Genomic DNA, 17,120 nt, shown 5'->3' with positions numbered 1-17,120 from the left:
GATCATAGAAAACAGGGCTGCAAGGGACCTTAAAACAGTTCTTGAATATCTCCAGCTACAACAATTCAGAAGGCGGCTATGAACCCAGATGTCATAATCCATGACAGGGCTACATGGTGATTCATGAGCAGTCGACTCTGTTCCGTAATGCATAAACAAAAAATCTCCTGACTTGAAGATGAATCTCTGCACCTCAAGTAAGTGTCTTAACTCCTCAGTAAGGCAGTTTGTCTCTATACATTAACAAATATTTAGTTAGATTTGCAACACAGAGCTGATCCAACATGGAAGATGCAGGACAGCACAGTCTGTGAACCTTACAGGGACTAGGAAACACCCTACACCTCAGTGCTGTAAGAAAAACAAGTCCAGACAGTCAGTCACAAAAACTTAGATACTTACGGATTTTACTAACAGAAGTTTGGATGCCTAGAGAGTTAAAAACTTGCAAGGCTGGATTAAGGGGATACACATTTTTTACTTCAATATCTAAATTCTTTCACGGTAATAAACCATTTCTTGAGTCACCATCCATTGACAGTTCTGCACTGAGGCCACGATCTGCTTTTTCTTTGGAAAAAGCCTATTTCCAATGAAATCAGCAGGTACCATTTCCACCCTTGAAAAAAGGTCTTGTTAAGATGTGGAATCAAGTGTCCAAGACTAAGCCTTTGTTTTTTAAAACCCTGCCTTTAAGAAATGATTTACTACAATAGTTATTTTTCCTCTCTCATGTAGTCTGAAGTAATGGAGATTAGCAAACAGCCTGTCTTTAACAAACTTGAAGTATGCTACTTTGCCATTGATTTGTTTGGTAAGAAAAGGACAGTATTTGTACTGCTGTGTTTTAACTGACGGAAGAATAATTAACCAAAAAAAAAGTAGTAAAACAGAAGCTAGGGATTTCCACATTAAATACAGAAACACAGACAATACTAGGTCTATATGTCAGTTTGCTGGTCTGTTTACTGTAGTGGATAACATTTCAACTCTAACTCAGACTTGCCTCTCCCCCAAAATACATTTGCTTTTCCCAAACACTATGTATAAGAATCTGGGGCGTATTCTTCCAAATATCTTGTAAGTTGACAAATCATAATACCTCAGAGAATGTTAGGAAAACCCCCCAAAAATGCAGACAGCTATACAGTTTTATACATGTCCCAGAAAAACGATACAGCATAACAATAACAAACAGTATGAATTTCTACCTAATTAGGACAGTAATTTTTCTTAAAACAGGATGCCTGCATGTGATTAAATGATACTTACACACGGCTTTTGGACCTGGTGACTACTGGACATCAGTATTCTTTTTAGTTCCCTTTGATGGCCTTTCCCAACACTGGTTCAACAAAACTAGTTCAATGATCCTTTCAGAATGATATGTAAGTTATATCGACAATTTAAGTGAATAAATCTATGGTGCAAGTTTCTCTGTGAATTCTGTGCCTGGAACCAGGCACTGCATAACATGCATAATGCAGTGTTACAAAGTAAAAGCACCTCTCATTATCCTTTAACACCAACACTAAAGTACCACAGAAACATGCCAGTACGCTGCATCTGACATCAGATTGTCAGGTGCTAACACCACCATAGCATCCATACTGACCTTATTCATTGTTCCGCACATCTCTGATGCCTCTGCTCCACACTGCCCCACCACTGGGTGCCATGGTGCCCCTCCCGCCCCTTCCTTTTCCCAAAGGCTGGGCAGCAACTCTATCCCATTAGCAGAATGAGGGAGGTGCTGCCGACAGTTGATGGAAACTTTGCTTTTTCTAGTCCATCAGCAATACGTCATGCCACAGAGGCACGTTTTCTGGCAGTAGTATCATTAGAAGGATATCATGTCAGGGGTGCCAAAACAAAAACAAAACAGGGTAGGGTTAATAAAAATTCTTTACGTTTGAATCCTATCTGGGACTAGCAAAACATTTGATGAAAGAGAGAACTAAGTACAGACTTCCAAGCCTTCTGTTTATGATAACCTTAAGGTACTGGCAAAAATTATTTTCTTTTCTTGTTAACAAAATGGACAGAAATACCAAAGGCAAATTCTGCTTTGCACGGCAGAATTGATACCAAAGACTTAAACAATTTAGTTAGCATACAAAGAACAGACCCCTTTGGTCAAACTTTGTACAGATAAGTTAAGAAGATACTGCATCACATAAACTGAAATATGCATTAGTTTTCCTGGAAACGGGCTGGCTGTGGTGACTGGCTGTATTGGGTTATGTTGATGTTGTTTACCTTGAGATGAACAGTATAATGAGATAGAGGACCTTGGAGGAGCTTCTGGGTCTCCTGATAATGACTGATGTACAAACTTGAGACTTGGTATTGTTTACATACCAAACAGCAAAGTCAGTGAAATGCCCCAAATGGGTGTCCTAAGGCTGACCTACCTCATTATAATGTTAAAAACCACACTTCCCAGATACAAAAGCCCCCAACCCAAATAAGCCCCCTACTCTCTGGGCATGCATAGTAAATTAAAAGAGAACTGTATCTTTAAGATGAAGTAAGAAAGATACTAACCAACAGTTAGCTAAGGGGTGGGACCAGTAGGCGTAACTAACTTTGTTAACTGTTTAAATACTTGTCATGATTTCAACTAGGTGTGCATGCTAGGAGGAAAAATCCTCCATGCACCCAGCGCTGCAATAAACCAATGTTGGCTTTCTAAACTATCATTTGGTTTGGAGAGTTTTCTTGGTTACGATTTTTGGTAACAGAATTGTTCTCTGTGCTTAGAACACAGCTCAGATTAACCCCATATCCAAGCTTGCTCATTTATGGTTAAAGCTCAGATGTCATCAAACTACTCAGTACTACACCACTTTCTCTGAAATGCAGGATGAATTCCAATGAAATGTTTTTATATTTTAAAAAGCCCTCCTTTTCCTTTAAAAAAGATTTTTTTCCACATTTTCATAAAACATCTTTCGTTGACATTCTGCAAACAATACTATCCAATAAGGTGCCAATTTTTTCTTCCTGCTGAGTAACTTTGTAAATCTGCAGAAAAAAAGAACAAGAAAAACATAAAAGCTGTGTAAGGGCAAAAAAAATTGATCACATATCTTCTAAAAATATATATACAACAAGAAAAGATTTCACCCTCTCCCTCATTTTTTACATTAGCAATTCCTATCTTGTCTTGCCTGGAAGACAAAATTGGGACTGAGGAACCAAGAAAATTCTGAAACTGCAAGAGACAAAGGAAAGCTAAGAAACTGAATAAGAACAGCACTTTTAGCTCCACATATTGTATGCTATGATTTGTCCGATCTTATTCATATGTGTCCCATCATTACTTTGACAGACATGATCGAGATGATTTAAGCTACTTGAATTTTATCAAGTGGAACACATATGCTTCAAGACACCTATCTAGCATATGGTAATCTGTTAAGAGCAGACATGCCCTAGCAGATCCTAGCAGCTAATCAACACATTTTTATTTTAGCCACCCATGCTGGGACTATTTATGTGCTTAAGATTATGAAACTGTTCAGAACTGAAAATTTATTTTTAATTAAATGGATGTTTGCCTGAGAAAACAGGAAGCAAAAGTGACTGAGTGGTAGGCAGCAAGCTGCAATTTATTTTTATGTGCCAACTTTCTGACTGTGTTAAGAATTTGATGACTTAAAATTTGTGATGCCAGGGTGTGACAATTAGAACTTTTTTCAGAGTAAAAAAAATTTAAGAAAGAAATAATCAAGTTTCACTTAAAACAAGTTTCCAGTTATGCTAAAGAAACACAAACCCTAAGTTAGTTATGTCCATTGATACTTAATCAGACAACTAAGTAAACTATCCCTTTTCTCTACGCCAGTCATCTCTTTTGGTTACATACCTTTTTAACTTTGGCAGTGTCTGTGAGTTGGGGGAGTTCATCCAGAGAAACCTGTTGGCCTTCTACTTGAGATGCTATATCTTCCAGATTTACAGTTTTTCCTCTGTCCACAACCAGAACCATGAGTACCGCTGTGTCACTGTCTGAAATGCCGAACCTTTTAAATGCATCTGAAATCTAAGAAAAGATTAAAAATATCAAAATATTATAAGTCACTTTCTCACTACATATAAGCAACCTTTTCAGTTACTGTGTCAAATAAACAAAGAGTATAAATTGACACACATCTAACATTAATGGAATTCTGATGAGCTACAAGAGATAACAACATATTAGTGTTATTAAAAATAACACTAGCTTCTATTAGTAGTCAGGTAAACAGTTAAGTGAATACCTATATTGTTCAGTAAATCTTACATTGTTGTTTGGTGAAAGGCTGAAAATAATTTCTGCATAGAGAGTTCTGGTCTTCATTTTACCTATCTTGTGTAGATGAACTGCTTTGTTGGCTGCCACAAGAATTTGAAAAGGATCTACAATCTGTAAAACACAACAGAAGAAGTTAAACAGAAATTTAACATACTATTCTGAACTCCAAAAAATTCCTGACCACTTAATTTTGATAGCTTAATTCTGCAATCATGGAAGTGAGCAACACAGTATTCTGCAAGTTATTTTAGCAATTCTTGTTCTTCCAAAGTCAATGTGATTATTTATTGAGTGGGGTAATACTTGACATAAAAATAAAGATTACACTCTCCCAATCAGGTTACTGAAATCTCTTGAAAAAGAATCACGTTAATAACTCTTCTGTCAGCAAACTGCCAGATTAGATTCTGTTTTTCCCTTCCCTAACTACTACTTTGCTAATTTTAGCAAAAAAGGACTAGATTCAGAAACTAGTTATGGGTTTAAATGAGAACAAAGGTTCCAAACAGTGGTGATTTTTGACAGAGTATTAAACAATTAGCGCTACATTTTACAGATGGAAGTAGATTTAAATAGCTCCACCAAGTAGGGTGTGAAGTGAATCAAGACAATTGTTTTGCCCAGTCCTGCCAAGGCTCTTTTACGCAGACCAACCCTTACACTTGTACACCAAGGAAATCAAAGGAGGGGCATTTGCGCAGAGAAAGCGAAGCACCTGTGACAGGGATTACAAACACTGGTGGTTTCTCACACAGCTCCTGCAGAGAAGGATTTCCACACAGCCTTCAAAACTACAATGGAGCACGACCAGGACAAGACAAGCATTCACTCACCATGGCAGGGTTTATTAATGCTCCTTCAATGGATCCTTCCATGGCCTTTTTTCTTAGAGCAGCGGCATTTTGCACGTGGTTAAAGAGGAGGAGAGTCACGCTGCAGTCAGGGAACAGCTCCAGCTGATGCGTTAAATGCATCTCGCACCGATGGCGCAGACGGGCCCCGCGCAGCGCTCAGCAGCACCAGCCCTACAGCGTTTGCCAGAGTAACGATTACACAAAGACGCACCCACTCTTCTTTCGTATAAAACACAACTGTAAGAGCACGCAACCATTCGTATATTGTTTTCAACGCTTCCTAGAGGGGAAACCCCACGCCCGCGGGCTCCACGGCCGGAGCCAGGCCGCACCTCCCTCCCTCCCGCCTGCCCGGCCTGCCGCTCTCCTCAGCCCTTCCCGCCCGGCAGCGCCCGCGCCGCCGCCAGCCGCCGCCCGCGGCTGGCTCCTCCCGCCCGGCCGCGCTCCCAGCCGGGCCGCCGCCGTGCCCCCCCGGCCCTCACCGCCACCCGGCGAGCGCCTCCGCCGCGGCCCCGCGCCGCCAGGCCCCTCCTCCCCGCGCCCAGCCCTCCCCGGAAGGGCCGCCCCTTCCCGGCCAGCGCGGCGGCGGAGGCGGCGGCAGCATGGAGCGGGCCGAGGCCCACGGCTTCTCCGCTGCCATGAGCGGCGCCTTCCTGCTGTCGTGCCTGCTCTTCGCAGCGATCAACCGCCGCCAGCGCGGGCCCTACATGGACGAGGCCTTCCACGTCCCCCAGGCGCAGGCCTACTGCCACGGCCGCTTCCTCCAGGTGCTGCGCGGGAGCTGTCCCGGCTCGTGTTTTCCAGTCGGGGTCGATGTTCCCCATGAACATACCGGGGGCGCTTTGAAAAGGGAATCATCTGTGGTCATTGTCGTCCAGAGCGCTGGTTTCTGCTTTCTGTTTCTTGGTGGTGCAGTATTGCGCCGGGCAGGATACAAAGTGTTCAAAAAATTCAGTCTCATAACGCCAGAAATTTGCTAAACATCCAAGCTAACAAAATGGGGCGTGGGTGGGGATGGTATATTGTAACCTGTCGCACGTCTCTGGTCCCTTTTTTGTGTGGTAGCAGCTCCATAAACCTATTTCTCTCTCCGCTTTCCAGTGGGACCCCATGATCACCACGCTGCCGGGCTTGTACCTGGTCTCGGTGGGAGTAGTGAAGCCCGCGGCATGGCTCTTCGGGTGGACGGGGAGCGTGGTGTGCTCTGCGGGAATGCTCAGGTTTATTAACCTCCTTTTCAGTGCTGGGAACTTCTACTTACTCTATTTACTTCTGTTCAAGATCCATCAGAAGAATAAGGTACGGTCAAAGGAGAATAATTTTATGTGCTCGTACAAGCAATTTTGTTGGCTCTGTGTATGTTCGCTTCACTGCATATGTGAGCTGTCCTCAGTTTTATATAGCTGCAAGTACTGCTACCAGTTTGGCCAAGGAGGCACATTCTTTTTCTCTAAATTTTTTTAATATCTTTTTTCTCGCTCAGGTTGCAATCCTCTAAAAATTTACTCTTTTGCATAACTATAAGTAGTCCCATTGAAATAAAGTTAGTAAGCATATAGACTTACTATCCAAAGGTCTTACTATCCAAAGCTCATCTAGTTGGAATTAAGATTCTCCACAAAACTTCAACCAGTGAATCCTGAGTGAAGCCCTGTGAGCTGCGTTTAAACTAAAATGCATTCCTTAGAAAGATACCAGGTTTGACGTCAATATTTAGAACTGGAGAATAATTCACATTGGAAAGAACTTGAAAATTATTCAGGTTGGAAGGGACCTGAGGTCAGACCATGTTGCTCAGGGTTAGGGCCTGGAAAACTCTCCAAGGATGGAGAGTGACTGCACAACCTCTCTGGGCAACCTGCTCCATGCCTGACTGGCCTTACGGTGAAGAAGGTTTTTCTTCCATCCAGTCTGAACCTGTCATTTCAGTTTATGACTGTTTTCTCTTGTCCTCCCAGCATGTATCACTTTGAGGAGCCTAGCTCCTTTTACCTGTTGACATCCTCACAGGGATTGGTAGGCTGCTGTTCGGTCCCCTCAAGCCATCTATTTTCCAGGCTGAACAAGGCCGGGTCCCTCAGCCTCTACTCTCAGGGCAGGTGCTTCAGCCCTCAACTGTCTTGGTGACCCGCTGCCATTGCTCGACTTTACTAGTGCCTTTTTTGTGTCACAGGGCACAAGATTGGATGTGGTATTTCAGGTGCAGCCGTAAAGAGGGGTAATAATTTCCCTTCATCTGCTGCTATGCTCTTGTTAATGCAGCCAAGGAGGCTGTTGCTGTTTCTTGGTGCCAGGGCATGCTGCCAGCTCATGTTCACCTCGCTATCTGCCAAGACCCCCAGGTCCCTTTCCACAGAGCAGCAGCTCCTCAGCTACTCCATGCCCAGCCTGTGTCTTGAGGATTATTTCCTTTCCAGGTGCAGGCATTTGCATTTGTTCTTGTTGAATTTCATAATATTTCTGTTGCCCCATGCCTGTCTAGGTCACTCTGGATGGCAACTCTGCTCTTCAGCATATTGCCTGGTCCCCCCCAGTTTAGCATCATCTGCAGACTTGATGAGAGTGTACTCTCGCTGCCTTTAAGGCATCAATAAAGATGTTGAACAGGACAGGTCCCAGTATAGTTCCATGTGATATTCTGGTTGTTACACTCACCTTTGGATAGAGTGTGATGTTAACCATTCAGCCAGTTTTCACCTGTCTAGCTGTCCACCCATCCAGACCATAACAGTTCAACTTGGATACAAGAATATTTATTGTACGTTTTAAGTGGTGGAGCATCCACCATTGCAGTAGGTAAATTGTTCCAGTGGTTAATGGCCTATTCAAAATCTTTTACCTTAGTGAAGTTCTTTGGTTTCACTTTTAACCATAAGAACATTTTTTACTATTCCCCAATCACTGAAGGATTCCTTTACTATAAAGAAAATTTCTTCTAATGTATTTTCTTACAGGAGACTCTTCATGTTTAAGCACATGATAAGACTATACAGAATTGGGTCAAATTCAATAAATTGTTTCCACTTTCACTTTCACCAAGAACACTTTTATGCTTGGAGGTGGAAATATAAATGTAAGAAAACAAAAGGTTTCATGACAGTAGTCTAAGCATTAGAAAATGTGCTTGTATTGTTGGCACTTCTTTGAACTTGGCATTTTCTCTATTCCTCTTTTCCGTAAGGTGGTGACTGGCTGTTTCACCCTACGCTATATCATTCAGAAACATCATGCAACATTTTTTAATGTTGTGAATTGTGTTGCATCATGTAGCGAATGGGATAATTGGGAGGAGTTTTTAACTGCATGGTCTCCTACCTTCTTTAAAGTTTCTTTTCTAACTCATTAATTATAATGAAGATAAACAGTAAAAGCTGCACCAAAGATTAGAGACTTGGAACTGGCTGCTCTGTGGACTGGCTTCAAAAGGCGCAATAGTATAAGCATAGAATGATGTGCTCTGCTGTCTCATAAATAAACAGAATGTGATGATGGGATTGCAGGGGCATAAGACCTTGAATTTTTTTTTCTTTTGCCCATTAGAGCAGCTCTTTTATCCTAGGTATTAGAGCAATTATACTCCCACAATGATTCACAAATATGTGAACACCTGACATATGAAAGAAGTTGGTGTATTTTCGTTGCCATGTTTTTAACTCACCTGCAATAATATTCTGTACTTTCGTCTGTCTTTTAACATTGTATAGTCTGACACTCTGTATTAACATAGCAGGAGGTTAACAAAAGTGCTTGTGCAGTAATGGAAACAAAGACCATAAGAGATGTTACATTGTGTTAATGGAATTCTCAAGAATGATATTCTTTATTTGTTTTCGGGGTTTTTTAAATTTTTTTTTTTTATTGGACATTGCTAACCACATTTTTCTGCTTCTTCTCTAGGCTGTGTCTGGTTTCCAGAGAATCTTGTCTACATTAACTCTTGCAATGTTTCCCACCCTTTATTTTTTTACATTCCTGTATTATACGGACCCAGGATCAGTATTTTTTACTCTGTTTGCCTATTTAATGTGCCTTTATGGTAACCATAAAACTTCAGCTCTCCTTGGATTTTGTGGCTTCATGTTTCGTCAAACGAATATTGTGTGGACAGTTTTTTGTGCTGGAAACGTTGTTGCAGAGAAGCTAAATGAAGCCTGGAAGACAGAGTTACAGAAAAAGAAAGATGAAAAGATTTCTTCCAGGAAAGGATCTTTTTCAGATTTGATCAGAATATTGCAGTTTCTTGTTGAATATCTCATATCGCCTAAAAACTTAGTTACACTTACTGCTTTAACTTGGCCATACATCATATTAGTAACTGTGTTCTTTGGTTTTGTCTTCATCAATGGTGGAATCGTTGTTGGTGACAGAACTAGCCACGAAGCCTGTTTGCACTTTCCTCAGCTGTTCTATTTTCTGACCTTTACTGTCTTTTTTTCATTCCCTCTTTTATTGACCCCTACTAAAATCAGGAAATTCCTTCTGTCATTACGAAAGCACCCTGTGCAGTACAGCTTAATCGCTGTCATTTCTTTATTCCTGATCTGGAAATTTACATATGTTCATAAGTATTTACTAGCCGATAACAGACATTATACATTCTATGTCTGGAGAAAAGTCTTCCAAAGACACGAGCTTGTGAAATATGTATTAGTTCCAGTCTATATATTTGCTGGCTGGAGTTTTGCTGATACACTAAAATCAAAATCGATATTCTGGATCTTAATGTATTTTGTGTGTTTATTAGCAGTCACAGTTCCTCAAAAATTGCTAGAATTTCGTTACTTTATTTTGCCATTCTTAATATATAGGCTCAATATTCCATTTCCATCTCTATATAGACAGCTTCTGGAGCTGGCTTTTTATATTGTTGTGAATGCAGTAACTTTTTATCTTTTTCTAAACAGAACATTCAAATGGCCAAATAGTGACGAAATCCAGAGGTTTATGTGGTGACTTTTTCTTTCTTTTTTTTTTTTGATACTTTCATACCCTTAGGAAAACCTGGTTCTGTTTCTGTGGACTCTGGAATGAAGCAGTATGTTTTGCATTATGTAAGGGCTTTTTTCCCCAGTTGGAGTTGGGGATGTAAGCTGTTTGCTTATTTCTTGGAACTGCATGTGAGATCTGATTTGTTGTATTGTGAAGATATTCCATATATTAAATTTATGAGCGCCTGAAATTAATAAATTCAATATGAGGGGAAATTTGAGAACACCTTTCTGTAATTAATGCGAAATAAGGGAGATGTTTACAGTCATTTTGCATTATAATAAAATAGTGTATAATATGCCCTTGAAGGTATGACAGTTTATGTTTCAGACGTTTCTCTTTAAAACAAAGTATTTAAGTGTTTAACTTTTTCATTACCTCTGGGTGCATATTTACTCCTTGGATCAAGCCATTTCCATCTAGGTTTGCTAGCGGTCAAGTATAATGTTTTCAAATCTTCCTACATCCCTCTGAATTTTCATTATTTTTTTGTCAATAAATGCTTACAGTAGTTTTGCAAACAGAATGTAGGCTCTTAAATCATTAGAGCATTTTGAAAATTTTATTTCAAACTGATATTTAGAAAATATAGTGGAGGCTATGTCCATGTACCTTCTTTGGGGGAATAAATGTTATTGTACAACAAAAGATAAATTGCAGTTGATAATGTGACCTATTAGAAAGGGAGTAATTTATGTATGTCAGACTGAAATGTGTCGTTACACAGTGGAATGCAGTCTAATGAATACCTGTTTAAATAATCAGGCTTTTATGTCCTGAGGTTCTGTGTTCACAGATTTGTATTGAAGTAGGATATGAGTGCACTCCCAAGTTGAACAGAGTGTTTCTAACATCTTTGACGTGTAATCTTAAAGAAATACTAATAGCGTTACTGAATTGCTCTTTTAAATGTTTTCCATATATATACAAATCTAAGGAACTAGGGAGTATTTATTTTGTTCTACAAAGGTAAAATACAATGTGTGTGTATATATATATTTTTTAAAAGCATCTGGTGCATTATCATCAGAATAAAAGAAGGCTGTAATGGTTCCTGTCAGTAAATGACTTTAATTAGACTCAGAAGTATTTGATCACTTAAAGTTAACTATTAAGCAGTTTTATAAATATAACTAAATTATGTGGCGGGGGGGATCCAAAACTTCACATACTGTGTAGCACCTTTAAGTTCTTTCTTATTCTGTAACGAAAATACTGCCACCAGATCTATGCAAACATATCATATTATTGCCACTCCAGTCACTCTGAAATGGAATTGTTTCCCAAAAAGTCAGTACTGTGGAGTTATTACTCACATCAGTACTGTTTTGTTTTGTTTTTTTTTTCTTTTACAGTATGCAGATCAACGTCCTGGCTCTGATCCCATCCCTGTACTAACACCATGAAGAGTGTGGTTAACTCAGATTCTCCTGTCCAATGTTTTTGCAACCCTGTTTCTTCTAAGGAAACCTTAAAGCCACTCTTCAATGAGTAGGTTTATTTGTATTGAATTTAAGACATTTGCCAGGTCACTGTTTGCTTCTTGGCCTGTTGCCCATATGGTAATTTGTTGATAATGTGTGTATGATAGGGAAAGCCATTTTCGATCACTCCCTATTTGCTTATATATAAGTTGAAGGGGCAAGAGAAACCTGAAATGGGTTGCTTTTCAAGAATCCAGCCTGGTTCTTGTGGAATCCAAGATGTTGTCTTGTGCTGTCATTTTAGTATGACAGATTGGGGGGGAATTCTTGCATGCCTTCTGCTTCCAGTTTTGTTTTTGTATACCATGCCAGTACAAATGTAAACAAGGTAAAGAGCATATGTGTGTTTTAGTACAACTTCATTTGTGTCCTCAAATTTTAGTACTGAGTGAGTTGCAGTGGTCACATGGGAAGGGATGGGGCTCTGGCTAGAATTCTGAACTGTCTTCTAGATCTGGGGTTTTTTTTCTGGCTTTATGTAGGGGAGCAGGTGTTCATTCACTTGACAAGATGCAAAAATTCCTGTGCTTACATAGTCCACAGGCGTTTTGTTTTGTCCAGCGTATCTATTGATACTGGTATGTGAATGCCTTTGGTTATCAACACTGTTAAGATACAGTGTTTATGCTTCCTACTTATTCTTAACAGAGCCATGTTTCAAGTGGACAGAACCAAGTTTAAATATATACAGTTTTAATGCTTTTCTTTTGTAAAGAAAAGTGAATGCAAATTTAGAGCACAATACCTTCTAATGAGCTCCATATCACAAGACACTAGAAAAATGACATGTAGAGAGATGTCTGTGAACTGTTGGGGCTTTTTTAACCAATATTACAAGATGGCATATTTTATCATGGGGTTTATCAGTATACTTACATATTTTAATTTAAGAGAACAATTATTCTCAATGTATTTTGCTAATTTAAAAGCAGGCTGAGTTGATGTAAGTTTAAATTAAAGAGGAAAGTCCATGAATCACTAAAACATGAAAGGGGAATTTATTTTTAGAGTAAAGCTGTGTTTTCGCTTTTGCTGATGAAGCACAGGGAGTTCGCAGGTAATATTCGATGTTAGCCTGATTCAGTCTCAGAAATCAAGATGGTTGTAATTATATCATAATTAGTCATAAAGAAAGGTTTCCAAATTCCATCAACATCTCTTGAAAATTTGACATGTAGCAGTAGCATTGTTTAGATATAAGAATTAGTTAAACATACTTTATAATCTTGGAGCAAGTATCTTTTGGAAGATTGATTTTAGTATTTTGCTCCTGAAATATTTCCATTGTAGTTGTTCATAATTTATTAGCTATTCATCTTAAAGACATGCAGAAAGGACTGTGTTTATCCTGGTTTATGTTGCCAAGGTCTTCTTGTTCCAGTAGAACCATAATTGCTTACTTTAGGCTAATTCCTCAGCAGGTGTCATTCGGCAATGAAATTACTTACAACAACAGTAAAATGGTAATTGATTGTAAATTTTATTGATCAGCTATCCATTTAGAAAAAAATCACATGAATTTGTTGAAATGTCCAAGATGAAAACAAAAATGGCATAGCTAACATTTTTATAATCGCTGTTTAAAAATAAAGGCTTAGGTTCGGTTTTTCTCAGACAGAAAGAAGATGATGATTTTTCAGTAACTGTCGGAATAATAAAAACAGAGAGCTGGACAGCCACAGCATAGCTGAATTGTTTTGAGGCGGGACAAAAAAAGACAAATAATTGAACACATTGTTTTTTTCTTTTAGTTAAAAATACGTGGTTATTTGGGAAGCTAGGAAGTTTGTTTGATAATCCTATATGCTGTGAACTGTATTTTCTGTTATTCATGAACATTCTGTATTTAATTCCTTTTTAGTTCTTTGACAACACATGTTCATGTTCAAAATTAGCATGAATTTTACACTATAAGCAATATGTGCATACTGACAAATTTTTCTACCTGTTACTTTTCTTGTGAGTAGATATATCAGATGGATTGCTTCTCTTAAAAATATTGTGGAAGAAAGTATTCTGTAGTCCCTGGGGACAGGCAGTTGATTTTTGTCCTGTTAATGCAGGTCTGGTTATTTTCTTTTCACAAGGTGGCAGTCTTGTGCCATCTTGTTGAGGTGACCAACTGCTTAATGCAATGCTACTTGAAGCCCTAACGTCAGGGTTTTTAGCAAGACTGTTTCTGAGAACTGGAAAACTTGAAGTTCTGTCATGGCTGATTGCTTGTTTTAGTAACTGGTTTAGCTGAAATACCCTTGTATGTAATTTTAAATATAAGTTGTATGTTAAGTTTTAGAAGAGGAGCACGTTTTGCTCATCTTTAAAATGTCTTATTTTGATATTTTTGGTATTGGTGGAATTTTCATGTCAGGTCTGAGAGAACAAAATGAAACTTGAAAGCTTACTGTTGAAATGATGTAATTGTTTTGAACAGTGTAGTTGCTTAGAAAGTTAGCAAATTTCCTTCTGCTGTTTTATTATTAAATTTCACATTCTTACTTTCTTCACATATTCATTCCATTCATTGCTGTCTAAAAAGACAAAAATTGGAGGACAAATTGAGGAAAGCAAAGTAATCATACTTTTGAGACCTACACATGGTGATTTTCTGAAATATTTACTCTTTTTCATCAGATGATGCACATATGAAATATAAATGCTCAAATGTCTGTTAGCCCTATAGTAGTTGACATGCTGCATTTTAAATGTCATCTAGTTTTTGTGTAATGAAAAAGTGTAAAGTCAGAGTCCGTGAAAATGACTGCTTCCAATTATCTCAAATTCTTTGTCTATATTCACTGCCCTATTTTTTTTCCCTGAAAAGCTTTGCTTTCGTTGCTTATCTTTTGTTAGATAGGATATGCTTTTTATTTTCAATTCAGTGACATTTGTATGTCAACTGAGGCATCTTTTATAGAAAAACATCCTTCTTAAAAGTATGCTTTAGATGGATGCAGATAATTGGTTTTACTAACAAACATCATTTTGCAAACAAAAAGAATCTCTCCATGAGACAGAAATGCTAACCTAGCTCGCAATGTGTAGCTAAAATACCCTTAATTTGTAAGTTTTTGTGCTTAACCTTGGAATATGCTCAGTGCCTCATGCTGTTCCTTCAGCTTCAGGGATAGTTGGGATATGAGGAGCAGGAAGCAAGATGAAAAAGATTTCTGCAGATAATTGCCATTGCAGCTAGGAGGGTGCAATGTTGCCAGGAGCATAAATGAGTGGGCTGCTTTTGGGGGTTTTGGGGCACTGCTGTATTTAGCAGTGCACTGTGGCTTGCTAAAGTACGTGGTGATACAGGAGAGTTGTGTGCTGTGCATGAGTGGAAACGTCTTCTCTGGCTGGAAGGAGAAGCTGCTTGTTGCTAGAGCTGGCCTGATCACTGCGAGAATAATCTTGTTGAAACTTGGGAGCTAATGGGTTTATTGAAAGATACTTTGGTACTTAGCTGTGGAGCTGTAAATAAAAACCATTCTTACTGTGTTCAAGAAATGTTGTGAGCTTACTTGAACTGCAACTGTGTGTCAGTAATAGGGAAGGGGTTGCTTTCATTTTCAGATTATTAGTTGCCCAGATACTCTAGTGTTTTTATAAAGCAAAAATTGTCATATCTTAACAAGTAAACACTTTCAAAACAATGTCTTCCCATGTGCTTTATATCCTGGTTTTAAGCAGATGTAAATTAATATCCCATGCATTTGATTCCAGTTGATATGAACTTGTATTAATAGTAGCAGTGTATGCGTATTCAAAGATGTAATTGCAAAAGTTCGTATCCTTAGCTACCTTCAGATCTTCTGTAATGAGATTAGATTTCCATGTTTTCCTATCAACCCTCCTAAAAGTATTGTCGCAGAAATAATCTTGTGAATATACAATGTAAAAGGAATGGTTATGGTGATTATCGCTGACAAGAGTCTAATTTTAGGGCACTGCTTCCGACCTGTGAGTTTAATACACATAAATCATGCTGCATTTTCCTGCGTTCCCATCAAATCTCAAACAAAGCATTGCCTGGCTGAATTGAAATTTAAATGACAAGCTTCAAAAGAACAAAGGAGACAAAGTCAGGAATATCACCGATTTCAGAGATAGCGCTTCACCCTCTGGGTCAGTGCTGAGCAAACACCACAACATTGTTAGTGGGTGCGAGTAAGCACATCATTACTATAGTCCTGGCGAAGAGCAGCCTGGGTGTTTTGTAGCTAATGTTTTCTTTGTTACATATAGGATTCCTTACTTGCTGCTCTGTGCACTCCTGTGCTGCTATAGCTTTATATACTTTTCATTACAGAGAGGATTGTTTTACGTTAGTAGTCCATTGAGATAGTTGTGAAGATGGGAATTCATCTGCCAGACATCTTCTCAAAACTACCTTCTACTGCGATCTATTTTCTAGAGCACAGCCTGTTTGGGCAGGGCACTCGTGAGCTGGGGAAGTCCCACATTCGAGATTTAGGCCAAAATGACCTGTGTTTGAGCTGATTTTCCTGGCAGCCACTCTGCTATTTATATTTGAAAAGTTTCAGCCCAATACAATGTGTTAACTTGCTTTAAAGTCTCAAGAAGCCTTGTGGAATAACCTTCCCTGTCCAGGTCCAGTCCCTCAGGAAAAGAACCAGGAACATGTCAAAGGGAAAGGAATTTATTTGTTGGCTATAGTAAAGAGTTGTATGTATCCTTACTAAAAATGTACTGGTGCACATTTGGCTTAATAACAGTGAGTTTTGTTCAATTAATTATTACTAAGATGGAATTTTCTGCATTCTTTTCTGAAACAGGGAAGAATGATAGTTTGCTTAAAACCAAAAAGAAATTAAGTGCTTGCACTTTTCTTAAGAATTAAGAAGAAAATATGTTGGGATTTTGGAGCCATCTGTTGCCTGAGAGGAACTTTAAGTTTGCCTTCAAGATAAATACTAGTAATTTCCCTCCACCCTCCTTTACTGCTTACAGAATATACACTGCTTAAATTTTGGAGGGGGTGGAAGCATTACAAAGGCCTGATCCGACTCTTTGCCTGACAGGAGGCCACAAAATTTTATCTGGGAACTTCCACCGAGGAGGGAATTAGTTTCTACATTATGTAAGTGAATCCTCTGGAGTTTAATATTTTGTAGCTGCATTGGAGCACATCTTCTGAAAATACACTCTATTTAAAGCCATCAAGTAGTGATAAATTTGCCATATCCTTTGACAAGCTTTTTCAGAGATTAATTACTTTTAGGTAACTTTTTTTCTCTAGTTATGAGCTTTATGCTACAGTTGTGCAAAAACAATTCTCCCACACGGATACACACCATTTATACTGGTATGTGCAGATCACAACCTAACAGTCTGTTAACCTACTGACCTACAGAGACATGAGGACTCTTGCGCTCCACATTGTTTTTCTCTGGCTTTTTTTTAGTGTGTGAAGAAGTATGATCACCAGAATTGAAGACTGCACAACATTTTTGAGCTCTTCTTTTTTATAGGGAAGAAGTATCA

The 17,120-nt window shown here is 38.9% G+C and overlaps 2 protein-coding genes across 2 annotated transcripts; one reads left to right on the top strand and one right to left on the bottom strand.

Moving 5' to 3' along the window:
- Positions 1–1,730: 1,730 nt before the first annotated feature.
- On the bottom strand, positions 1,731–5,658 carry TPRKB (TP53RK binding protein). Its single transcript, XM_059816805.1, has 5 exons — positions 5,637–5,658; positions 5,134–5,325; positions 4,289–4,411; positions 3,872–4,048; positions 1,731–3,027 (listed from the first exon to the last, which is right to left on the bottom strand). Exons 2-5 carry the CDS (start codon positions 5,272–5,274, stop codon positions 2,941–2,943), a joined length of 528 nt encoding a protein of 175 aa, XP_059672788.1. The 5' UTR covers positions 5,275–5,325; positions 5,637–5,658; the 3' UTR covers positions 1,731–2,940.
- Positions 5,659–5,756: 98 nt separating this feature from the next.
- ALG10 (ALG10 alpha-1,2-glucosyltransferase) lies at positions 5,757–10,398 on the top strand. The gene is made up of 3 exons (XM_059816942.1): positions 5,757–5,921; positions 6,256–6,453; positions 9,052–10,398. The coding sequence occupies exons 1-3, from the start codon at positions 5,757–5,759 to the stop codon at positions 10,105–10,107; spliced, it is 1,419 nt and encodes a 472-aa protein (XP_059672925.1). The 3' UTR covers positions 10,108–10,398.
- The last annotated feature ends 6,722 nt before the right edge of the window (positions 10,399–17,120 follow it).

Source organism: Gavia stellata, chromosome 4 (assembly GCF_030936135.1).
Source record: "Gavia stellata isolate bGavSte3 chromosome 4, bGavSte3.hap2, whole genome shotgun sequence".
NCBI classification, from domain to species: domain Eukaryota; kingdom Metazoa; phylum Chordata; class Aves; order Gaviiformes; family Gaviidae; genus Gavia; species Gavia stellata.
This window is presented reverse-complemented; position numbering and strand designations above follow the sequence as displayed.